Consider the following 26226-nt stretch of genomic DNA (forward strand, 5'->3'; position numbering starts at 1 on the left):
TGTATAGTACTATTATATTCAGGAGCACAGTGTATAATACTATTATACAGGGGTGCAGTGTGTATAGTACTATTATATTCAGGGGCACAGTGTATAGTACTATTATATTCAGGAGTGCAGTGTATAGTACTATTATATTCAGGAGTGCAGTGTATAGTACTATTATATTCAGGGCACAGTGTATAGTACTATTATATTCAGGAGTACAGTGTATAGTACTATTATATTCAGGAGCACAGTGTATAGTACTATTATATTCAGGAGCACAGTGTATAGTACTATTATATTCAGGAGTACGGTGTTTAGTACTATTATATTCAGGGACACAGTGTATAGTACTATTATATTAAGGAGTACAGTGTATAGTACTATTATATTCAGGGGTGCAGTGTATAGTACTATTACATTCAGGAGTACAGTGTATAATACTATTATATTCCGGAGCACAGTGTATAGTACTATTATATTCAGGAGTACAGTGTATAGTACTATTATATTCAGGAGCACAGTGTATAGTACTATTATATTCAGGAGCACAGTGTATAGTACTATTATATTCAGGGGCACAGTGTATAGTACTATTATATTCAGGAGTGTAGTGTATAGTACTATTACATTCAGGAGTACAGTGTATAATACTATTATATTCAGGGGTGCAGTGTATAGTACTATTATATTCCGGAGCACAGTGTATAGTGCTATTATATTCAGGAGTACAGTGTATAGTACTATTATATTCAGGAGTGTAGTGTATAGTACTATTACATTCAGGAGTACAGTGTATAGTACTATTATATTCCGGAGCACAGTGTATAGTACTATTATATTCCGGAGCACAGTGTATAGTACTATTATATTCAGGAGTACCGTGTATAGTACTATTATATTCAGGAGCACAGTGTATAGTACTATTATATTCAGGAGCACAGTGTATAGTACTATTATATTCAGCACAGTGTATGATACAATTATATTCAGGGGCACAGTTTATGATACTATTATATTTAGAAGCATAGAGTGTGGCATCATGAGAAATGTAATCTTCATTTATAGGTGCGGAAATGTTGGAAAATGGAGGAGCTGAAGACATCTGAGCTGCGAACTGCAGAAATGGGCCGTGCCCGGAAGAAGTCTGGACCGGATGGAGAAAAAAAGAGAAAATGAACGAAAAAGAAACATCACCTGTGAGTCAATGTAAATGTTTATTCTCCCAGTGACTGATCAGTACTGTAGTCACTGTATGATCTGCAGTGAGGTGACGGATGGTAGCATTCTTTTTTGTTAAATAGCAACTCCCAGTATAACCTAACCATTGTTCAGGCTATACTGGTTGTTTTATGTCGTACAAATTTATACAGCAGGGGTTAAACTGAATTGCAAGTGATCTCTGTACTGAACTATATTTGTTCTGGTTCTGTATATATGTTCTCAGCTCATTTCTGTTGCTGCATATATGTACTGAGATTGGTTCTGGGGCTGTATATTTGTACAGCTCGTCCCGCAAAAAAAACAGCCGTCATACCACTACATCTAAGAAAAAATAAAATTAGTTAAGGCTCCAATAAGCCAGGAAATAAAAATATGCAGTTGTGCCGGCCCGAGGGGAACATTTCTTCTGTTTCAAGTGGCGAATTATCAAGGCCCCTAAAATTAGGGAACCAGGAAGGGGAGGGCCCAAACAAATCTGCTGGAAGGGTGCCCGTATTATACCAGGACAATACTTCCCAGCAAAATTCCTCAAACTGCAAAGATCCCGAGTGTGTACCAAAAGGGGAATAAGTAAAGACCATTTATTAGTGCGACACCGGCCTGTGCAGAAAGGATTATGTCACAGCATAACACACATCTATGGATCATTTTATTGTTTTTTTTTACCCCTTTATTATACCACCTGACTATGCACCTTATATACTCCGCCTGGCTTACATGTACCCCCACATTATAAACGGAAACACCAGTAAGACTCCAAACAATACTACTACAAGCAAAATCCACGCTCCAAAAGCCAAATGGCGCTACCTCCCTTCTGAACCCTACAGTGTGCCCAAACAGCAGTTTACTTCCACATATATGGCATCGCCATACCCGGGAGAACCCTTTTAACAATTTTTGGGGTGTGTGTCTCCAGTGGCACAAGCTGTGCGCCACATATTGGCATATCTATGGAAAAAAATCCAATTTTCACTCTGCAATATCGAGTGCACACCAATTTCTGCCAATCACCTGTGGGGTTAATATGCTCACTACACCCCTAGGTGAATACCCTGAGGGGTGTAGTTTCCAAAATGGGGTCACTTCTGGGGGGGGATCCCCTGTTTTGGTCCCACAGGGACTTTGCAAATGCGACATAGCGCCCAGAAACCAATCCAGCAAAATCTGTACTCCAAAAGCCAAATGGCGCTTCTTCCCTTCTGAGCCCTACTCTGTGCCCAAACAGCAGTTTATGACCACATATGTGGTATTGCCATACACAGGAGAAGTTGCTTTACAAGTGTTGGGGTGCTTTTTTCAGCTAAAACTACGTCTTATTGAAGAAAAAGGATTGTTTTTATTTTCACTGCCCAATTCTAATAAAATCTATGAAACACCTGTGGGGTCAAAATGCTCACTACACCCCTAGATGAATTCCTCAAGGGGTGTAGTTTCGTGAATCTAGTCACTTTTGTGGAGTTTCCACTGTACTGGTACCTTAGGAGCTTTGCAAAAGTGACATGGTGTCAAGAAACCAATCCAGCAAAATCTGTGCTCCAAAAGCCAAATGGAAGGGATAAAAAGAAGAAAGAACGCGTATTTTCCAGGCGCTGCCGATCGGAATGTCATCCATGATGAATACGATCCATTTGTCTCATGAATGAAGACAAGGTGAGTAGTTGAAAGGTTTATTGGTGCAAGTATATAAAACAACAGCAGACTGTTTAACAGCAGACTGTTTCGAAACCGGACCGGTTTCTTCCTCAGGTAGAATACAAATGAATAGGTGGGTGGGGTGTCGGTTAAATAACCGAGTTAAAGGTCGGTTTGAGGTTAAAACTACCGGGTCACGTATGCCGGTCAAGTCTGGTGAACATACATATAAATACAAATAATTGTACGAATAATTACAAACAGTTAGATAAAAATGTATCTGTGTGGTGTTTAAAAATGTATTTGACTTGCAATTGTTATATAATAAATAGTGATTAAGATTTTATTATTTTAGTTAAAAAATTTTATCTTAAGAAATGTGTGTGTGTTGGTAAAAAGATCTATAAAAATATCTATGATAAAAATCGTATTATATTAATGGTTTAAAAGAATCTATCTGTGGCATACAGTCTTACTTATTTAGCATCCGCGATTGTCATAGATAAAACTCAGCATACAAATGGAGTATCATCCTATTTTATTGACGGTTCACAATTCACCCGACAATTCCCCAACTAGAACTCAATCGAACCCCTCCGCTTCCTACCTGCCCATTACATCTACACCTTCCCCCAATCCTTCATCATTGTGCACCATTGACTGTTCCCTCTCCTCGGGAACCAATACTATTGACAATACTAAAGCTGGCTCGAATATGTCCGTTCCATTCTTGGCTTCTGCATTTTCTACCCATTTGGAAGAGCCTATACCTTCCAGTTCTCAACCTTCCCTTTTTTTAGAGCTACCCCCTCCCGTCCAACCCACAAATGTTAATAATCACTCATTTTTTTTCATCCCCAAAAAAGAACTTTATGTTACTGGCAAAATTTGCTCGATACATTATGTATTTAAATGTGAAAAACACAAAAATTTCGCAAAAAATTGCAAAAATTAGCATTTTTCTAAATTTAAATGGATCTGCTTGTAAGACAGATAGTAATACCACACAAAATAGTCGCTAATTAACATCCCCCATATGTCTACTTTAGATTGGCATTGTTTTTTGAACATCCTTTTGTTTTTTTAGGACGTTACACGGCTTTTCACATTTTGAAGAAAATTTCAAAAGGCTATTTTTACAGGAGCCAGTTCAGATGTGAAGTGGATTTTAGGGCCTTATATATTATAAACCCCCGATAAGTCACCCCATTTTAAAAACTTTACCCCACAAAGTATTCAAAACAGCATTTAGAAAGTTTCTTAACCCTTTAGACGTTTCACAGGAATTAAGGCAAAGTAGATGTGAAATTTTCAAATTTCTTTTCTTCTTGCAGAAATTAATTTTTCATCTATTTTTTTGTAACACAGAAAGTTTTACCAGAGAAACGCAACTCAATATCTATTGCCCAGATTCTGCAGTTTTTAGAAATACCTCACATGTGGCCCTAGTGCACTTATTGACTGAAGCACCAGCCTCAGAAGCAAAGGAGCACCTAGAGGATTTTGGGGCCTCCTTTTTATTAGAAAATATTTTAGGCTCCATGTCGGGTCTGAAAGGCTCTTGCGGCACCAAAACAGTGGAAATACCCCAAAAGTGACCCCATTTTGGAAACTATACCCCTTGAGGAAATTATCTAGGGGTATAGTGAGCATTTTGACTCCGCAGGTTTTTGCAGAAATTATTGGAAGTAGGCCGTGAAAATGAAAATCTACATTCTTTCAAAGAAAATGTAGGTTTAGCTAATTTTTTCTAAGTTCCACAAGGACTAAAGGAGAAAATGAACCACTACATTTGTAAAGAAATTTCTCCCGAATAAAACAATACCCCGCATGTGGTTATACACGGCTGTTTGGAAACACGGCAGGGCTTAGAAGGGAAAGAGCGCTATTTGGCTTTTGGAGATCACATTTAGCAGGAATGGTTTGCAGAGACCACGTCGCATTTGCAAAGCCCCTAAGGGACCAAAACAGTGAAAACGCCAAAAAAGTGACTCCATTTCGGAAACTACACCCCTTGAAGAATCCATCTAGGGGTGTAGTGAGCATTTTGACCCCACAGGGGTTTTATAGATTTTATTAGAATTGGGCAGTGAAGATAAACAAAATCCTTTTTTTCCAATAAGATGTAACTTTAGCTAAAAAATTTTCATTTTCTCAACAAATAAAGGAAGAAAAGATCCCCAACATTTGTAAAGCAACTTTTCTGGAGTACGGCAATACCCCATTTGTGGTCATAAACTGCTGTTTGGGCACACGACAAGGATCAGAAGAGAAGGAGCGCCATTTGGCTTTTGGAGCACAGATTTTGCTGGATTGGTTTCTTGACACCATGTCACTTTTGCAAAGCTCCTAAGGTACCACTACAGTGGAAACTCCCCAAAAGTGACTCGATTCACGAAACGACATTCCTTGAGGAATTCATCTAGAGCATTTTGACCCCACAGGTGTTTCATAGATTTTATTGGAATTAGGCAGTGAAAATAAAAAAAATCCTTTTTCTTCAATAAGACGTAGTTTTAGCTGAAATTTTTTAATGTTCTCAACAAATAAATGAAAAAAAAAGCACTCGTAAAGCAACTTCTCCTGTGTACGGCAATACCACATATGTGGTCATAAACTGCTGTTTGGGCACAGAGTAGGGCACAGAAGGGAAAGAGCGCCATTTGGCTTTTGGAGTACAGATTTTGCTGGATTGGTTTCTGGGCGCTATGTCGCATTTGCAAAGTCCCTGTGGGACCAAAACAGTGGATCCCCCCAGAAGTGACCCCATTTTGGAAACTACACCCCTCAAGGTATTCACCTAGGGGTGTAGTAATGGCAGATAGGAAGCCATTGTTAGGCCTCCTGTTGCCACCCCCTGAAGAAGCTGCACGCGAGGCATCACTTTATCCATTGGGTCATATTACTACACTACTGATTATGGGTAAGCATATGGCAACGGCCCTGTCAGGCCCTACACACAGTTAAATGTGACGCCTGTGCTTACTAGACGATAATCGTCACTTTCAACTTTTCACTTTTTCTGCTTTGACATATGCCGACCTATATGAGTATATTACTAACATGTGCTACAACATATATTGTCTATACCTAACTCTCATTTGTGCCATATATTGCCTATACTCAATTTCTATTTCATGTATATTCATACTTTGATCCAGTTATTAATGTGTTTGATCAATAAAGATTTTTGTATTTTCTTAATATTAGATATCTTTGGACTCTTTTTTCTCAAGTTTATATATCATGGTTTAGAGTCCGTATCTCTGAAACATTGTGGGTGGTTGAGACTCTTTGCATCCCACCCTTACACTCTTGTGTCCTGTGAGACTCTTTTGTCTAATCTCCTGTTGCCATAGTAGCAGTCGCCAGCCTTGCCATCGCCAGCCTGGCCTATAAACTCCTCACATGCTGCGATCTCTATTGAACGCAGCATGTGAGGGGTTAATCGGTCGGATCGGAGGCTAGCTCCGTTCCTGGCCAATACCTTAGGGTGCCAGCTGTAACATACAGCTGTCACCCGGCGGTGATGTCGCTGGCTTAGCTCCTGAGCCATCTCCATCTCCTTCACGTACAGTTACGTGGAATTGCGGGAAAACACCAGCTCCCATCACGTAACTGTACGTGAAAATGCGGGAAGGCGTTAAATGGTGCCAATAAAAACTACAACTCCTCCCGCAAAAAAAATAATCCTTCACACACCACTCCATTGAAGTAAAACGAAAAAAGTTATAAAGCTCCTGATCATTTTAGTGCCTCAAAATATTTAGCTTTTTCTCTTCTGTGTGGCTCATTCTGCTTTTACAGCTGGTTTAAAACTGTGCCAGATCTGTGGCCGCCTAAACAGAAATCTGCAAATATATACGGTACAGCGTCTTCAAAGTTCTTTAGAGTTTGAGGTGGGGGGGCAGACTTGAAAAAGTGCCCGGGGCCCATGGTACCCTTAATCCACCCTTGCATACGGCTATATACATTCTAACTGCCGATGCCCCGTGCAGTTAGCACGTGTATAAATGTTGACAGTCTGGAACGGGTTTAATGAGTGCAGTGCTGCTTCATTGTGAGCAGCACTGCACTCTCATGTTGGCCGGGGCTTTGTGAGCCCTGGAATACACCCCCCACTGTAGATGGTGCAACCCACAACCTCCTATAGGCAGCCCAAAACCCTCTGTGGATTGCGCCACCTAAGCTCCCTCTAGCATCGGAATCCCCGGCCAGCGTTCTGGCCGAGGATTCCCATCCTTGAGGGAGCCCCGCCGTCTCTCCATCCCCGCTGTAGATTGTTCCACCCCCCTGCAGATAGCAATCCCCCCGCTGTAGATAGCTTCCCACCCCCCACTGTAAATAGCGCCACCTGAACTGAGTCTAGGAGCGGATTCCGCGGAGTCAGATCGCACTGGCCGGGGATTCCGCTTCTAGAGAGAGCCCCTGTCGTCACTGTCCATTTGGACAGTGACGTTAGTGGCTCTCTCTAGGAGAGGAATCCCCAGCCGATACACTCTGGCCGGGGATTCCGCTTCTGGAGAAGCCCCTGTTGTCACTATCCATATATGGACAATGATGTCAGTGACTCTCTCTAGGAGCGAAATCCCCGGTGTCCGATCGCTCTGTGTCGGGGATTCCGCTACTGGAGAAGCCCCTGGTGTCACTATCCATATATGGACAGTGACGTCAGGGTCTATTCCTGGAGCGGAATTGTCACTGTCACAGGGGATTCCTGTAGGAGCGGAACTTTGGCCAGAGGGATTCTTAATACAGGGGGGTTGTTATCTACAGGGGGTGCTATATGCAGGGGGTGTGGCATTATCTACATGGGTACTGTGGCATTATATTGGCACAATCTACATGGGAAAAGTGGCGCTATCTACATGGGCACTGTGCGTGGCACTATGTGGGCATTATCTACAGGGAGAACTGTGGCACTATGTGGGCACTGTGACACTATTTACAGTTGGCACTATCTATGTGGGCAATATGGCAATATCTACAGTGGTATTGCGTCACTGTCTACATGGGCACTGTGGTGTTTTTAGGGGTTAGGGACAAAAAACCCTAACGAATAAAATTCATCAATTTTTTTAACGTCCGTGATAAAACAGATGGCAAATGGCAGTTAAAAATGGTCAGACGGACGGGAAATGGATTAAAAATTTGAGACACATTGATGCAAAACAGCCATGAAAAACTGACAGTTAATTAGTTCTTGACTGACATTTTTTTCACGGTCATGTGTATATAGCCCTCCTCACTCTCCCCTCACAGCGATCCACGGTGACGGAGAGAGAATTGGACTAATTGTTACAGAGCTCTATAGTATATATATATATATATATATATATATATATATATATATATATATATATATATATATATATATATATATATATATATAATGAGAGAAAGAAACAAAGCAGCACAGCAACGGCAGTGGGTGCAGGCCTCCTAGGTTGAGGAACCCTTGTTAATGAAGTCCCAAAAAAATGAAGAGGCAGCACTCTAAGGAAATTGGTGAAAAAAAGTGGTGTGTATATTCACCCCAGGCAGGCAACGTTTCGATCCGTCTCTATGGGATCTTTGTCAAGCAATGACCAATAATCTTAACAGGGTATATATAACCCAGTGTGGTAATACAATCAGTGATTCAACCTGAGTTAACAAGTAGGAACAGGTGATACATTAGTGGTTACTGTGGTTACTACATAACAACCTAAGTGAGTGGGAGGCATCTGCGCAGAGAGCCCTCTGTTATAACAGTGTGTATAGCGGTACAGTGTATACAGTGTTTAGTAAACATCGGTGAAGTGGCAGATTTACAATAAAACGTACAGTACGGGAAAGACGATACTCACCATTGGACGACAATCAATGAAGAGAAACTCACTACTTCAGCGTCCCCGGCTCACGTATGCGCATGCGCGCACGTGATGCATAAGGGGAGGAGACGGGCGATGACGGTACGAATGTACTGCGCATGCGCACCGCACCGCTAATGTGATGTTTTCAGTGCGGCAGGGTAAAAGAGTTAAGAAAAGAAGAAAGAAGAGTACCAAGAACGGCAGATAACAGGACCAGGTAGGTAAAGGAACTAGTGCGTAACCAATTTTCAAGACAATGCTACTAACCACTGCAGTATTACTGTATACTTAGGCAGATTTGCCATTCAGGGGTCTGGGAAAGCTGGGTCACATTCCCCTATAAAACTATAACACTTATGTCCTATGAAAATAGTAAAAGGGGGGACACCCTTGGAAGGCCTAATACTTATTAAAAACCAGGACCCAAGGGGGCGTGGCCAGCAGGCAACATGAGAAGATGTGCTGAGTGAGAGCTCCGTCGGGTAACCCGCTATACTTCTGCCTATTATCCTGAGACTACCAGACCTTTAGACAGCTTACCGGAGTGGTATTGAGTCATGGCACCGATGGGCCCCACAAAAGGCACTTCAGCGGCAGAGAAATTGAAGGATTTCGCCAGGGACAGCTCTCAAAATGGCGCCGCAGCATCTCCGGCACAGCGCTCCAGGCCATCACACGGTCAGAGTGCAAGCACGACACAGCCTGAGGAGACAGAACCTGGCCCGGGAACTGACTCTGCAACAGGTATATGAACAACTGTTGCAGGCTATAACTCTGTCTACTACTTCGCTGACAGGGAAGATAGAAGAGGTGAGAGTTGATCTCGGCCTGCTGCGCCATGATGTACAGAAGCTCAGGGAGAGGGTGAAGGAAACAGAACATAGAATTTCCGCCATTGAAGATGCTAATCTACGCATCCCTGCAAGATTATCGACTGTGGAGGCCAAAGTGGAAATATGGCAGCAGAAATGTGACGATTTGGAGAATCGTTCGCGTAGGAATAATGTCAGAATTATTGGCTTGCCGGAGCGAGTGGAAGGAGCTGTACCTGGCACATTTATTGAGCAGTGGTTCCGGACCACCTTCCCAGAGGCACATTTTTCAGCAGCATTTGCGGTCGAACGAGCACACAGAGTGCCGGCGAGACCACCTCAGCCCGGCATGCCGCCAAGGCCTTTATTGGCACGTTTGCTCAATTGCTCTGATATTGCAAATGGCTCGCAAGCACCCCAATATCCAGTACGAGAATTCTCAGGTGCTATTGTTTCCAAATTTTTTGTGGTGCCACATGTCCAGGTCACCGGGAGGTCGATGCATCTTTTCATCCTATAGACTGTCCGGTGTATCCTGTCGAACTTGTGAAGAGGTCTGATGTGTGATAGCGGGGGAAAATTTGGGTTGCTCTTGCTGATTATTTCTGTGTAGCTTACATTTTCCATCTTTAATTGTATGCACAGATACCACGTAACCGTCAGTCCTGGTATACCAATTACACCTATACCTTTAAAGGTTACTGATAAGTTTGCCCATGGGAGGGGACCCCTCTCATGGAAGCCCCCGAAGGGGGAAGTTTTGTTCTGTTGGATAAGAGTTAACATGCTTGCTATATACTCAATACATTGTCAACGTTTTACGTTATTAATTGATGCCTTGTACTCCATGCAGAGGCTAAGTGTACCCCGTTGCCTAGGGCGGGTCGTTGCAAGTAGGCAGGGACAGAGTGGCGGGTAGATTAGGGCTCACTTGTCCGTTTCCCTACCCCTATCATTACAGAAATCTTCAGTTTCTTGGAAATTTCTCGCATGGAATAGCCTTAATTTCTAAGAACAAGAATAGACTGTCGAGTTTCACATGAAACGGGTGGAATACGTGTGACACCGGACCTGTATTTACGCCAGTATTTACGGGTGGGAAAAAATACGGTCGTGTGCATGAGGCCTAAAACATAACTTTTTCCTTATGCCCGCTCCAGGAACTGCGGGTCACTGAAAAGAGCAGCTCTTACTCTGTCTTACATGGTCACTTTGTATTTGAGTGGGCATTGTGTAATACAGCATTGATGAAAAGGAAGTGTGTAGCCACCCACAGCTTTCCACAGCAATAGTAACAGATCGCTGGAGATTTCAGCTTTCATATGAGGAGGGACTGCCAGGTTGGGGCAGCCCCTAAAGCATAGGTTAAGTTCTGAATCCGTGTGAAAATATATTACAGAATTGCTTAAATATCAGTTTTCTAATATAAGGTTATTAATATAGTAATTCCTAGAATTTAAGAGGTAATTAAATTTTTCTTAGTTGTCTGCCAGTAGATTTTAGCCTGCCCTCTAAATCAGACTGCCATAAGCCTGACTGAAGTCTACGCTGGACATTATAGTAATTTATTATACATTTTAAAAATCATTGTGATTAAAGATATGCCTTTGTTTTTCAGGACTGTAAACAGTATGTCAAGAATGCCAGTGAGATTTCATTTAGCTCTGTACAGCAATCAGACTCAGCTTTATACACATACATTATTACTTATATGTACAATGGGGAAAACCACTGTGTATGCGGAAAAAAATGGCTAATAGTAAAAGGTAATTCAACTCCACTTAAGGGCAACATGCAATAATATTAACCCCTTAAGGACAGGGGCCTAGATTGAGTTTTATGCATGCAACAATATTTTGCGATTACTCATCTCTGCTTTCCGAATACTTCTGTATTGCAATGTGTTTTGTCAATCAGTGTTAGGCTGGATTCACATAAGCACATTACGTCCGTAATGGACGGAACGTATTTCGGCCGCAAGTCCCGGACCGAACACAGTGCAGGGAGCCGGGCTCCTAGCATCATAGTTATGTACGATGCTAGGAGTCCCTGCCTCGCTGCAGGACAACTGTCCCATACTGAAAACATGATTACAGTACGGGACAGTTGTCCGGCAGCGAGGCAGGGACTCCTAGCGTCGTACATAACTATGATGCTAGGAGCCCGGCTCCCTGCACTGTGTTCGGTCCGGGATTAGCGGCCGAAATACGTTCCGTCCATTATGGACGTAATGTGCTCGTGTGAATCCAGCCTAACACTGACAGGCAGCTCATTAGGTCTTGTTTCTGGCAGGGCCTAATGGGTAGTAGAACATGGCAGACCTGGGGGTCTAACAATTGTTAGGCTACCAACTGCCATGAAAACCCGTTGGCACCCCATGATCGTGTCGCAGGGGCACCAATGGGCTTACAAAGGGAGCCTCCACCCTCTGTAAAGCCACTTAGGTGACGCTGTCAGTATTGGCCGCTGCTTCTGAGGGGTTAAGCTGCCATGATTGCAGTTACCTCCAGTGCCAATGGTTGCACTTCGAATGGCGAAGGCACAGCTACTAAGCCCCTGCCATTCCTGCGCCATAATAGTAATATAACGGCACATAGCATGAAGGGTTTAAAGAATTTAAAATGTACAAAAACATGTGCAGTCAAGTGTTGTTGCTATGAACAACACCTCTATTTTAGAGCTGCACTGGTCTTTATACATCAGGTCATTATTTTAATATACGGTTCTCCACAAAAACATTCTGCCATGTTTTGGTCAATTACAGAACTTTCTCATACCATCTGTGTATAAATTCTAAACACAAAACAATCAGTATTTGTCAAACATAAATAAGACACTTATAAAAAAGATAAAGTACATCATATATCATACTTCTAAGAAAAATTTAAATTTAAATATATACTGTATGTATATATACAGATAAGTCTAGAATCATTTGGACAGTGACACAATCTTCATGATTTGGGCTCTGCATGCCACCACATTGGATTTGAAATGAAACAACTGAGTTGCAATTGAAGTGGAGACTTTCAGGTTTAATTCAAGGGGTTGAACAAAAATATCCTGTAAAGCGTTTAGGAATTGCAACCATTTTTCTACACAGCCTCAACGTTTCAGGGGCTCTAAAGTAATTGGACAAATTAACATTACCATAAATAATTTTTTTTTTTAAATATTTTGTAGAGAATCCTTTGCAGGCAATGACTGCCTGAAGTCTGGAACCCATGGACATCATTAAACGCTGGGTTTCCTCCTTTGTGATGCTTTGCCAGGCCTTTACTGCAGCGGTCTCCAGTTGTTGCTTGTTTGTGGGTCTTTCTGCCTTAAGTTTTGTCTTAAGCACGTGAAACGCATGCTCTTTTGGGTTGAGATCTGGTGATGGACTTGGGCATTACAGAATATTCCACTTTTTTGCCTTAAAAAACTCCTGGGTAGCTTTCACAGTATGTTTTTGGGTCATTTTCCAACTGTACTCTGAAGCGACGTCCAAACTACCTTGCTGTATTTGGTTGAACCTGAGCAGAAAGTATATCCCTGAACACTTCAGAATTAATCCGGCTGCTTCTGTCTTCAGTCACATCATCAATAAACACTAGTGACCCAGTGCATTTGGCAGCTTTGCATGCCGATGCCATCACGATGCCTCCACCATGTTTTACAGAGGATGTGGTGTTCTGTAGAGCATGAGCCATTCCAAGCCTTCTCCATACTTTCTTCCTCCCATCATTCTGGTACAGGTTGATCTTAGTTTCATCTGTCCAAAGAATGCTGTTCCAGATCTGGACTGGGTTCTTTAGATGTTGTTTGGCAAAGTCTAATCTGGCCTTTCTATTTTTGAGGCTGATTAATGGTTTGCACCTTGTGGTGAACCCTCTGTATTTGTTCTCATGAAGTCTACTCCTTATGGTTGACTTAGATACTGATAAACCCACTTCCAGGAGAGTGTTCTTCACTTGGGTAGATGTTGTGAAGGGGTTTTTCTTCACCATGGAAAGAATTCTGCGATCATCCACCACTGTTGTCTTCCGTGGACATCCAGGCCTTTTGGAGTTCACAAGATCACCAGTGCGCTCTTTTTTTTCAAGAATGTACCAAATTGTTGATTTGGCCACTTCTAACATTTGTGCTATCTCTCTGATAGATTTCGTAATTTTTTTTCAGCCTAACGATGCTCTGTTTCACTTCCATTGAAAGCTTCTTTAACCTCATATTGTGGGTTCACAGTAACAGCTTCCAAATTCAACTGCCAGACCTGGAATCAACTCCAGACATTTGATCTGCTTAATTGATGATGGATTAACAAGGGAATAGCCCATGCAGCCCTTAAATAGCTTTTGAGATAATTGTCCAATTACCTTTGGTCCCTTGAAAACGAGGCAGCTACATATTAAAGAGCTGTAATTCCTAAACCCTTCCTCCAGTTAGGATATAAATACCCTCAAATTAAAGCTGAGAGTCTGCACTTTAAGCCCATATTGCTTATATAACTGTATATTCAATATGTTTTGGTAAACAGCTAAAATGCCAAAACTTGTGTCACTGTTCAAATAATTCTAGACCTAACAGTATATGCAAAAACCTACATCTAACATCACAGATGTAACGTTCTGTATTAGACTATAAGCCCAAGAGCATACCTGGATGCAGATCCCTAGTCAGTGTAGTCAGAACTAAGATGATGTCTCGAGGATGGTGACGCAGAGTAGCACAGTGTAGTGGGAACAGAATTCACTGGCATCGTGTAGACTTGTTGGAAAAAGAGTTACAACTCCAGCGCAGGAGAGGTTCAGCAGTTTTTGGCTATTGGCTTCTGTTTATATCCCACTATACCCTGTGTTTGAAAATTTGTAATTGTTTTATTTAGAAGATAGATGGTATATGGAAGGTCTGTAATTGCCCGAAACATCATGGAGTTTTTTCTTTGGATTACCTTATAAAAAAAAAATTATTTGAGCATTATTTTGTGTGTGGTTACTATTATTATATGAATATACGGATTGGGATCTTATTTTGAGAATCGAACCTGCCTAATTGCTGTTTATTTTAGTTGACTTTATACATCAGGTCCACTGGGCTTATCCATTTTATGTTCATTCACTATAGTAATTTCTACTGTTTATTATTTTTTAATATTTGTTTCATAACATTACGGAGCAAATTATGCTAGGGAAAACATTGTGCTTACCTGAGTGTACATCATAGAAAGTGTAACATAAAGATAACTAAGGCTTCGCTCATATCTGTGTCAGGGTCCCGTTCTGACGTTCTGTCGGAGCTTCCCGTCAGAACGGGACTCTGACTGAAACTAGCGGAAACCATAGGTTCCCGTTTCATCACCATTGATTTCAGTGGTGACGGATCTGGTACCAATGGTTTCCATTTGTCACCATTGTGTAAGGGTTCCGTCGTTTTGATGGAATGAATATTGCAGTCGACTACGGTACTGATTCCATCAAAACGACGGAACCCTTGCACAACTGAGACAAATGGAAACCATTGGCACCGAATCCATCACCACTGAAATCAATGGTCATGCAAACGGAAACCTATGGTTTCTGTTTGTTTCAGTTAGGATCCCGTTCTGACAGGAAGCTCCGACGGAAAGTCAGAACGGGACCCTAACGCAGGTGTGAACGAAGCCTTACTCCCAATCCTCAGTAATTCTGATATGTTTTCTATAATTCTTTGTTGTTTAAAGCACAGAAAATAGGAAACCCTTTAACCAACGAAATTGCTATCAGGAAAAGACAACAACAAAGTCCAAAAGGTAAGGAACCCTAGTGAGACTCCTAAATATGTTCCATGACCATGGTAACATCATATAACAAGTTAAATTCCCAAAACAATGATACTTGGGGTACCAGATATCAAATGCTGAACAATTCATGTATCTAGAAAGTTACATAAAAGTTGATAAAGATGTTTTACGCAAACAACGTTCCAGCTGCAGTCCCCCCAGTACATGGCTGATTTTGGGCAAAACAGGAAATAGCACCAATTACAAGAAGGGCGACTGCTTTTTAGTGTAATTAAATCTTTATACCTTTATCAATAAGGCTGGGTTCACACTGCGTTTTTGTTGTGATTCTAACATGCGTGTTTTTGTTTTTTTTTTGCTTTGTTTGATGAACTCCTATTTAGAGAAATGTAATTTTATCTACCAAAACAAAACAAAAAATGAATCCTAGAAATAGAAACAGTGTGAAGCCAGCCTAATAATCCATACAAACAATAATGACATATTTTGGATTTAAGTCCTTAGACATAGCATGCTAGAGTTAAGAACATTCTGCGGTGTAAAAAACAGTTCTATAGATACAATAATACAAGTTGATGGGATTCATAAGTTCCATTGACTAGATTTGCTCTCTCATTTAAATAAATTAAAAAAAACAGAGAAAAGAAACCTAAAAATATGTCTTTTGTGAGCAGAACTGTCTTTTTTTTTTTTTAACAGGACCTTAAAGAATCACTGTCACCCAACTGTTCTTATAAACCTGACAGAATTACTTTTTAAATAAAACCAAAAATATTAATTCTTGGTACTTTAGTGACAGTGTTTCGTTAGAACAACTTAAACAGTAGCTCGAGAATATAAAAGTTTATGGTTGTTAACTGTTAACTACTATTTGGCTAGTAAGGTATTTGTGTAAAAATTACAATTAACAGTATTCTGTTTTATAGGTCATGTAGTAAATATGAAGCCAAAAATTTTAGGTGTTGGGAATGTAACAATAACAGAAGTAGAAATAGGTATGTACCATCTGTTACGTTGTAAAAATGGAATAATGTAGTAGGGATGTTTCGTAGCTGAATGATCCTAGGCCTTCATACAAAGCTTCTAGTCTTCATAAAGCTTAAAGGAAACATCTTACTAGTTGTTAGGGCACTAAACCACCAGAATGTCGTTATAATGTCGGCATTTAGCATCCTAAACATGCCCCTCTCAACACGTCAGTTTTAGCATTTTGTCGAAAAAGAAGTTAAAATAGAGCGTGCACTATATGTAAAATACCAGAGAAGAGTCCTGAGAGGATTCCAGGTGTACTGGCCTTGGCTTCATCTGAGCACTGAGCATGTGCAGGATGCTATTGGGCTCTTCCCAGAACTCTTCTCTGATAATTTACATACAGCGCACGTTATATTATAACTTCTTTTTAGACAAAATAATAAAACAGACAGTTTTGAGAGGGGCATGTGTAGGGTGCTAAGTCCGAGGAGTATAACGACATGCTGGTGGTTCAGTGCCCCAAAATATAGTGACTAGTTCCCTTTAAAGGCTATGGACACCTTTGCATCTTTTTTTTAAATTTTTTATTTTTATTTTCATGTATTTAATGGTAAAATTGGGTGTAATAAAATGTTTTGCTTTTTTTTTACTTCTGCAGCTGACATGTAAATACACCACATATGCTAGCAAGCTGCAGAATGGCGTTCACTTACAAATCTGACAGACCGGTTTCTGACTGCTTGTTCTCCAGCCCCTTTCTATCCTCTCCTGAACGATTTTCTAAGGTGATTTGTGACTAAGGCAGTGTTCACATCAGCGTTGTCTTTTCGTTGAGGCGTTCCGTCAGAGTTTTCTGTCGGGGGAACCCTCAACGGAAAGGCAAACAGAAACCATATCTTCCATTTGCATCACCATTGATCTCAATGGTGACAGATACTTTTCAATTTTGAAAGGTTTCCGTTTTTTTTTTTTACAGAATCAATAGCGCAGTCAACTGCGCAATATTGTTCTATGTATTTACCCTGACATAAATACATTGTTAAATCTTCTTCAGTACTTTTCTCTGTCAAACTAACTGGCATCTTGACAACTTATGTTATTCTGCATTATCAGCAAAAAGAAGTATTTTTTACAGAAATTCTGTTCAGTAAAATATCTCCTATCACTACCACAATTTGGTTTGGTATATGTGATATACTGGTTAGTGCAACCCCAAAAATAGAAACTTGTTATTAGCGACCTCTACTTTATATACCATTAATCATCATGATGCCATTTCTGGTGAGGTTAAATGTCATACATTTTGTGAACTTGGTGGTTCCAGTTCTTAGTATTTCATCTAAGTAAAACGTCATCTTATTTTTACTGTGAGTTTATCATACATATTGATTTTTGTTCAGATAATGGCCTGCGGTAATTTATAGTTAGGTCGTGTTAGACGTCAAATCACTCTTTCTTTAACCTCTCTATGACTGATGCAAATCTAACCATCTTAAGATCCTATCATAAATTGAACCTTTCTGTTAACAGATGCCTGTTATCTTACACAGTGCCTGGTTTCTACATAAATGTGCCACATTTGTAATATTTATCTAAATCTTTACAGCTCCAGTCAAGGGTGGCCATGGGCAAAGTTGACAGTTGGGCCCCAAATTCTGAATTACTGTATCAATAATACAGTAAATTCAGAAGGCTATGTGCAGAGACCTGCATCACTGATATCTAGCGCATCCAGGAGTGTTGCCAGCCCCAAAGAATATGTCCCCCCTGTCACACAAAAAAAATATCTATATACATGTAAAGTTATTAAATCGTGCCACTATACCAGATTAAATATTACCTGCATACTGTTACTGAACACAACTCACTATTATAAGACCCATAGTACCAATAATAATAATAATACAATATAAGGTCCACATGATAAAGCCACACCATAACCAGATAGTGACTAAATAATGCCCATATATTATTACTGAATAATACCGTCACACCATAACCACATAGTGACTGAATAATATCAGCATATTGTTACAGAATAAAAACAACTATACAAAGACCACCACATAGTGACCATATAGTGGTAGATGCCAGTTATATACAGGAGCTCTGCAGACCTTATAAATGATTACAGCACATTAATAGTCAGTGACTCACATATGATGTTTTCTCTGATTTGAGTCACTCACTTTCCCTTTTTTTCCTCCATCCGGCCCAGACCACTGTGACGACTTATTCCAGCTACGACTCGTCCTCCCCACCTATACCCCATCCTCTAAACAAACTCATAATCCACAGTGCCTCAGATGGTAATAATGATCCCTTAGTGCTCCACACAATAAAAGTGCCCCATCAGTAACGAGCCCCTTTATGCCCTCACACAGTGGTAATGCCCCCTTTGTGCCCCCTGTAGATAGTGCCAGTGTCAATGTAGATGGTGCCATGGTGTTCCCTGTAGATAGCGCTTCAGCATCCCCTGTAGATAGTGCCACACACAGCCCCCTGTAGATAGTGCCACTCAGCCCCTCTATATAGTGCCACTCAGCCCCTCTATATAGTGCCATACAAAGCCCCTGTAGATAGTGCCACAAACAGCCCCCCTTGCAGATAGTGCCACAGAGCCCCCTTGTAGATAGTGTCACAAGCCCCCTCTTGTAGATAGTGCCTGTCACGAAGCGGGTTAGTGGACCCACTAGGCCATACCGCCGGAGCGGGGGGGGGGGCAGCTGGCCAAACAACAGGACACCCCAGAAATACAATGTCCCGCACAATGGTACCTGAATAGTCCAGATGGTGGCCGCAGCCTCTGGCACAGATGAGATGGGTGCAGCAGATGGCGCCAAACGTGGCGGATGACACAGGAGCCGCAAGTTGCACCTGACGTGGCGGATTCCTCCGGATGTGGCAGATAACACAGGACGTGGTGGATTCCTCCGGACGTGGCAGATTCCTCCGGACGTGGCAGATGACACAGGACGTGGCAGATTCCTCCGGACGTGGCAGATGACACAGAAGGTAGCGGATTCCTCCGGACATGGCAGATGACACAGGACATGGCAGATTCCTCTGTACGTGGCAGATGACACAGGACGTGGCACGACTAGATACTAGGGCAAAGCACGGGAAACAGGAACGGGGAACAAGGTACAGGTAACAACAGGAACGGGAAACACTAAGGGACCATTTGCAAGACAGACTGGGAAAACTAACAACGCTCAGGCATCGAACTAGGGGGCTGGACCCCTCTTATAGCCCAGGGTACTCACGGGTCAAAGATCGTTCAAGATGTCCGGTGCGTGCGCTGCCCCTTTAAGAGCGGGGACGAGCGTGCGCGCGCACCCTGCGGGCTCCGGCGGAGGTGAGTGGATGCAAGCGCTGGCGTCTCCTGAGGAGGAGGCTGGGGCCAGCGCTTGCCGACTCGTGGCTGCGGCTGTCAGCGGGAGGCTGGAGCTAACAGCTCGCAGCCACGGACATTACAGTATCCCCCCTCTTACGCCCCCTCTTCTTGGGACCGGAGCGAGAGAGAAACTTCTTTAGAAGAGTAGGGGCATTGAGGTTCTCCTCTGGCTCCCAGGACCTCTCTTCGGGACCAAACCCCCTCCAATCCACCAAATACAAGGTCTTTCCTCTCACTCTCTTGGTGTCCAAGATCTCTTTTATCTCAAAGATGTCCGAGGAGCCGCTGGGAGCAACCGCAGGGCTGGGAGTCTTGGAATAGCGGTTTAGGATCACAGGCTTCAGGAGGGAGACGTGGAAGGAGTTGGGAATCCTGAGGGTAGGAGGCAGCCGAAGCTTGTAGGCGACAGGGTTGATCTGCTGCAGGACCTCGAATGGTCCAAGGAACCTGGGAGCGAACTTGTATGAGGGCATCTTCAAGCGAATGTTCCGAGAGGACAGCCAGACTTTAGTCCCCGGAAGATACTGAGGCGGCTCTCTTCTCTTAGTATCTGCCTTTCGCTTCATGCGATCTACTGCCAGCAAAATAGAGGACCGGGTCTTTTGCCAGATTTGCAGGAAGTCCCCATATGCAGAGTCAGCAGCGGGAACCTGGGATGAAGTCGACACAGGAAGAGGGACTCTGGGATGTTGACTGTAGACGATGTGAAACGGAGAGGAAGTGGTGGACTCACTTGTGTGGTTGTTGTAAGAAAATTCGGCCCATGGTAGAAGCTGTACCCAGTTATCGTGCTGTGAAGAGATGAAATGGCGGAGATAATTTTTCATGATCTGGTTGATCCTCTCAACTTGCCCATTGGACTGGGGGTGATAGGCAGAGGAAAAGTCCAATCTCACATCCAGGAGTTTACAGAGGGCTCTCCAGAACTTAGAGGTAAACTGAACCCACCCGGTTGGACACAATGTGAAGAGGCAAGCCATGCAAGTGGAAGATGTGCTGGATGAAGAGACTTGCCAGACGAGGAGCAGAAGGTAGGCCGGTCAGCGGGATAAAATGAGCCATCTTAGAGAACCGGTCCACCACCACCCAGACAGTGTTACATCCTGCTGAGGGGGGAAGGTCTGTGACGAAGTCCATCGCAATGTGCTGCCAGGGGGCATTGGGTACAGGCAGAGGTTGAAGCAGGCCGGCAGGCTTGCTGTGAGTCACTTTGTTAGAGGCACACACCGTGCAAGAAGAGACAAAGTCCAGAACATCCTTATGTAGCGTGGACCACCCAAAGTGACGAGTGATCAGGTCTCGGGTTTTACGGACACCGGCGTGCCCAGCAAGTTTAGAACTATGTCCCCAGCGGAGAATCCTTCTCCTGTCCGCCAACCGAACAAATGTCCTCCCAGGAGGGATGTCTCTAACCTGCGGAGGATTAGCAGTGACGATGCAGGACGGGTCTATGATGGTCTGGAGGAACTCCACCGTGTCTTCCGTCTCAAACGATCTGGACAGGGCATCTGCCCTCACATTCTTGTCTGCGGGACGGTAGTGGAGCGCAAACAGAAAACGGGTGAAGAACAGCGACCACCTGGCTTGACGAGGATTCAGTCTTTCAGCGGACTGAAGGTAAGTGAGGTTCTTGTGGTCGGTGAAGATCAGGATGGGGTGAGCAGCACCCTCCAGAAGATGTCTCCACTCCTCCAGGGCCAATTTGATGGCCAGCAGCTCCCGATCTCCAATGGAATAATTGCGCTCAGCAGAAGAAAACAGTCTAGAGTAGTAGCCACATACTACAGCCTTTCCTTTGGAGCTCCTCTGGAACAGAAGTGCACCTGCACCGACAGAGGAAGCGTCCACTTCCAGTGAGAACTGCCGAGATACGTCAGGATGATGGAGGAACGAGGCTGAAGTGAAGGCACTCTTCAGGCTATTAAATGCAGACTCTGCCTCTGGAGTCCACACTTTGGCGTTCACACCCTTCTTGGTAAGGGTCGAGATGGGAGACGTCAGAGAAGAGAAGTTAGGAATAAACTGCCGGTAGAAATTGGCGAATCCCAGGAACCGCTGTATGGCCCTTAAGCCTTGGGGACGTGGCCACTCCAGGACAGCCTTCACTTTCTCAGGATCCATCTTGAGGCCTTGATCCGAGATAATGTAGCCCAGGAAGGGCAGAGAACTCTTCTCAAAGACGCATTTCTCCAGCTTGGCGTATAAATGATTCTCCCTCAATCGTAGTAGAACCTGACGAACATGCCTCCGATGAGTCGTCTGATCTGGGGAGAAAATCAAAATATCAAAGAGATAAACAACAACACAGACATAGAGTAGATCTCGGAAGATGTCGTTAACGAACTCCTGAAACACTTTTGGAGTGTTACACAGTCCGAAGGGCATCACCAGGTATTCGTAGTGCCCGTCCCGGGTGTTAAATGCCGTCTTCCATTCGTCACCCCGGCGAATCCGGACTAGATTGTAAGCCCCACGCAGGTCTAGCTTAGAAAAAATTTTGGCCCCTCGTATGCGATCAAATAGCTCAGAGATGAGTGGCAACGGGTATTTGTTCTTGACTGTGATCAGGTTGAGGCCCCTGTAGTCAATGCAGGGACGAAGGGATCCATCCTTCTTTTTAACGAAGAAGAATCCAGCCCCGGCCGGGGAGGAAGATTTTCGTATAAAACCCCTCTCCAGATTCTCCTTTATATAGGCCGACATGGATAGAGACTCAGGCAAGGAGAGAGGATATACCCATCCACGGGGAAGAGAGGCATTAGGAACCAGTTCAATGGGGCAGTCATAGGTGCGATGTGGAGGCAGCGTCTCAGCCTCCTTTTTGCTGAAAACATCTGCATACTGAGCAAAATGGGGAGGCAGTCCCGACAGCGACTGAGGCAGAGAAGGCTTGACAGGATGAATCTGCAACAGACAACGACCATGGCACTTGGAGCCCCATTGGAGAACCTCTCCAGAATTCCAGTCCAGGACTGGGGCATGAAGTCGAAGCCAAGGCAGGCCCATCAGAACAGGATTGATGGCCTTGGGCAAAACAAGGAACAAAATAAATTCAGAGTAAAGTACTCCAACCTGGAGCTTCAACGGCTTGGTTTTAGAGATAATGGGATCAGGCAGAGGCAGTCCATTAACTGAGGCCACAGCCAAAGATGTCTCCAGGGGAACTGTGGGCAGCTGAAGATGATCCACAAGCTCTTTCTGGATGAAATTTGCAGCAGAGCCAGAGTCAAGATAGGCAGAGACTTGATGCGTCCTGTCGCCGGATACCAGGGTCACAGGAATAGTCAGTTTGGAAGCGAATCCTCTGTTAGATTCTGTTCCACCTAGTGTTGTCTCTCCAACCAATCCTAGGCAATGGGGTCTCTCCGGCCTCTGGGGGCACAGACGCACAATATGGCCTCCATGGCCGCAATACAAACAAAGTCCAGAAGTGCGTCTGTGTTGTTTCTCCTGGGTAGACAATTTAACATAGTTACTCTGCATCGGGTACTCTGGTGGGACGACTGAGGAGGATTGCGGGACAGCAGAATCCAGCCTAGGAATTTCTCTCTCCCGGAGAACCTCTTGGGAACGTTCCCGGATCCTCATGTCGACACGGGAGGCGAGTAGGATAAGATCGTCCAGGGTAGATGGCAGATCGCGAGCAGCCAGCTCGTACTTGATCCCTGAAGACAGTCCCTGCCAGAATGTAGCCACCAAAGCCTCGTTGTTCCAGGTCAATTTAGCAGCCAGGATACGGAACTGAATGGCATACTCGCCCACGGGGAGGTCTCCTTGGTGTAGGGTCAGCAAGGATGCAGCAGCCAAAGAAACTCTCCCAGGTTCCTCAAAGATCGAGCGGATGGTCCGTAAGAAGCACTGCAAGTCCCGGGTCTCAGGTCCCTGATGTTCCCACAGAGGATTGGCCCATGCCAGGGCTTTGCCGGTAAGGAGAGAGATGATAAAGGCGATCCGGACGTCATCCGAGCAGAAGGACCTGGCATGTAGTCTGAAATGGATCAGGCACTGATTCAAAAATCCCCTGCAGGACCTCGGATCTCCGTCATAGCGTGGAGAAAGCGGCAAGAAACACAGGGGGTTGGTACCGGTGCAGACAGGAGGTGTAGCAGGCGGAACCGCAGGAACGGGTGCGGTGATGACTGTGGACGGAGCAAGCAGCCGATGGGCTATTGCGTTCACCGACAGGATCAGCTGGTCTTGTCGTGACTGGAGATCCTCCATCTCAGCCAGCATGGCTTCTGTAGTCAACGTCTCAGGTTGACCATCGGGGTCCATGGCCTGAGCGTACTGTCACGAAGCGGGTTAGTGGACCCACTAGGCCGTACCGCCGCAGCGGGGGGGCAGCTGGCCAAACAACAGGACACCCCAGAAATACAATGTCCCGCACAAGGGTACCTGAATAGTCCAGATGGTGGCCGCAGCTCTGGCACAGATGAGAAGGGTGCAGCAGATGGCGCCAAACGTGGCGGATGACACAGGAGCCGCAAGTTGCGCCTGACGTGGCGGATTCCTCCGGATGTGGCAGATAACACAGGACGTGGTGGATTCCTCCGGACGTGGTGGATTCCTCCGGACGTGGCAGATGACACAGGACGTGGCAGATTCCTCCGGACGTGGCAGATGACACAGGACGTGGCAGATTCCTCCGGACGTGGCAGATGACACAGAAAGTAGCGGATTCCTCCGGACGTGGCAGATGACACAGGACGTGGCAGATTCCTCTGGACGTGGCAGATGACACAGGACGTGGCACGACTAGATACTAGGGCAAAGCACGGGAAACAGGAACGGGGAACAAGGTACGGGTAACGACAGGAGCGGGAAACACTAAGGGACCATTTGCAAGACAGACTGGGAAAACTAACAACGCTCAGGCATCGAACTAGGGGGCTGGACCCCTCTTATAGCCCAGGGTAATCACGGTTCAAAGGTCGTTCAAGATGTCCGGTGCGCGCGCTGCCCCTTTAAGAGCGGGGACGAGCGTGCGTGCGCACCCTGCGGGCTCCGGCGGAGGTGAGTGAATGCAAGCGCTGGCGTCTCCTGAGGAGGAGGCTGGGGCCAGCGCTTGCCGACTCGTGGCTGCGGCTGTCAGCGGGAGGCTGGAGCTGACAGCCCGCAGCCACGGACATTACAGTGCCACACAACCCCCTTGTAGATAGTGCCACACAGCCACCCTTTTAGATAGTGTCACACAGCCCCCCTTGTAGACAGTACCACACACCTCCTATTGTATATAGTGCCACACAGTCCCCTGTAGATAGTGACACACAGGTCCCCTTGTAGATAGTGCCACACAACCCCCCTTGTAGATAGTGCCAAACAGGCTCCCTTGTAGATAGTGCCACACAGCCCCCCTTGTAGATAGTGCCACCCCCCTCTTGTATAGTGCCACACTGCCCCACCAATTGTAGATAGTGCCACACTGCCCCCTCTTGTAGATAGTTCCACACAGCCCACCTTGTAGATAGCTCCACACAGCCCACCTTGTAGATATCTCCACACAGCCCCCCTTGTAGATAGTGCCACACAGCCCCCCTTGTAGATAGTGTCACCCACACCCTTTTGTAGATCGGGCCACACTGCCCCCCTGATGTAGATAGTGCCACACTGTCCCGTCTTGAAGATAGTGACAAACAGCCCACATTGTAGATAGTGACACACAGCTCCCTTGTAGATAGTGGCACACAGCCCACCTTGTAGATAGCTCCACGCAGCCCACCTTGTAGATAGAGCCACACAGCACACCTTGTAGATAGTGCCACACAGCTCCCTTGTAGATAGTACCACACAGCCCATCTTGTAGATAGTGCCAACCACACCCTTTTGCAGATAGTGCCACACAGCCTACCTTATAGATAGTGCCACACAGCCTACCTTGTAGATAGTACCACAAACCCCTCTTGTAGATAGTGCCACACAGTCCCACAAACAATAATTTTTTTTATTTTGAGACGCAGATACGGGACTCTTGCGTAGGCCGGCATGATTCAGTGATGTCATCACACCGGCCTGCGCAGTGATTCTTTCCCAGCATCTTATAGGCTGCAGGCCTAATGTGATCTGTAGCCTAATGAATGGCGGAGCAGGGAGCTGCTCCGCCATAGTATTCAATTGTATCTGCGTCCTAAGAAAAAAAGGTCATGCATGTAGCTTGTAACATTTTCCAATCATGCTGATGCACCTCCCCTTATTTCAATGTATTCATCAGTATTGTTAGACAATTGGGTGAAACTATAGAAAGCATTAACCTGAGAAGTTGCAACATTTTATAAGTGCTGGGAGAACAATATTCACATCATCGTTCCTTTCCGCTGAGGGGTTCCGTCGGGTTAACCCTTCAATAGAAAGGGAAATTGAAACCTTAACATCCATTTCCCTCACCATTGAACTCAATGGTGACGGAAACCTAGCTAATGGTTTCTGTTTGTCACCGTTGTGACACGGTTCCATCGTTTTGACGGAATCAATAGCGCAGTTGAGATATATATATATATATATATATATATATATATATATATATATATATATATAAAATAAAAAGATTTGAAAGGTTTACATAGCCTTTAAGCACAGCGTTCTTTCTACTAG

At 44.3% G+C, this 26226-nt stretch overlaps 1 protein-coding gene across 1 annotated transcript in view; it reads left to right on the plus strand.

Moving 5' to 3' along the window:
* The window catches only part of IL18R1 (interleukin 18 receptor 1), a 94417-nt gene that overhangs the window by 27185 nt on the left and 41006 nt on the right, over nt 1–26226 (plus strand). Inside the window, exons 4-6 of the mRNA XM_075851115.1 lie at nt 11130–11277; nt 15210–15278; nt 16196–16264. Of these exons, the coding sequence (XP_075707230.1) occupies nt 11130–11277; nt 15210–15278; nt 16196–16264 (286 nt within the window). The remainder of the gene's footprint in view (nt 1–11129; nt 11278–15209; nt 15279–16195; nt 16265–26226) is intronic.

This window comes from Rhinoderma darwinii, chromosome 2, assembly GCF_050947455.1.
Source record: "Rhinoderma darwinii isolate aRhiDar2 chromosome 2, aRhiDar2.hap1, whole genome shotgun sequence".
Classification (NCBI taxonomy): Eukaryota; Metazoa; Chordata; class Amphibia; order Anura; family Rhinodermatidae; genus Rhinoderma; species Rhinoderma darwinii.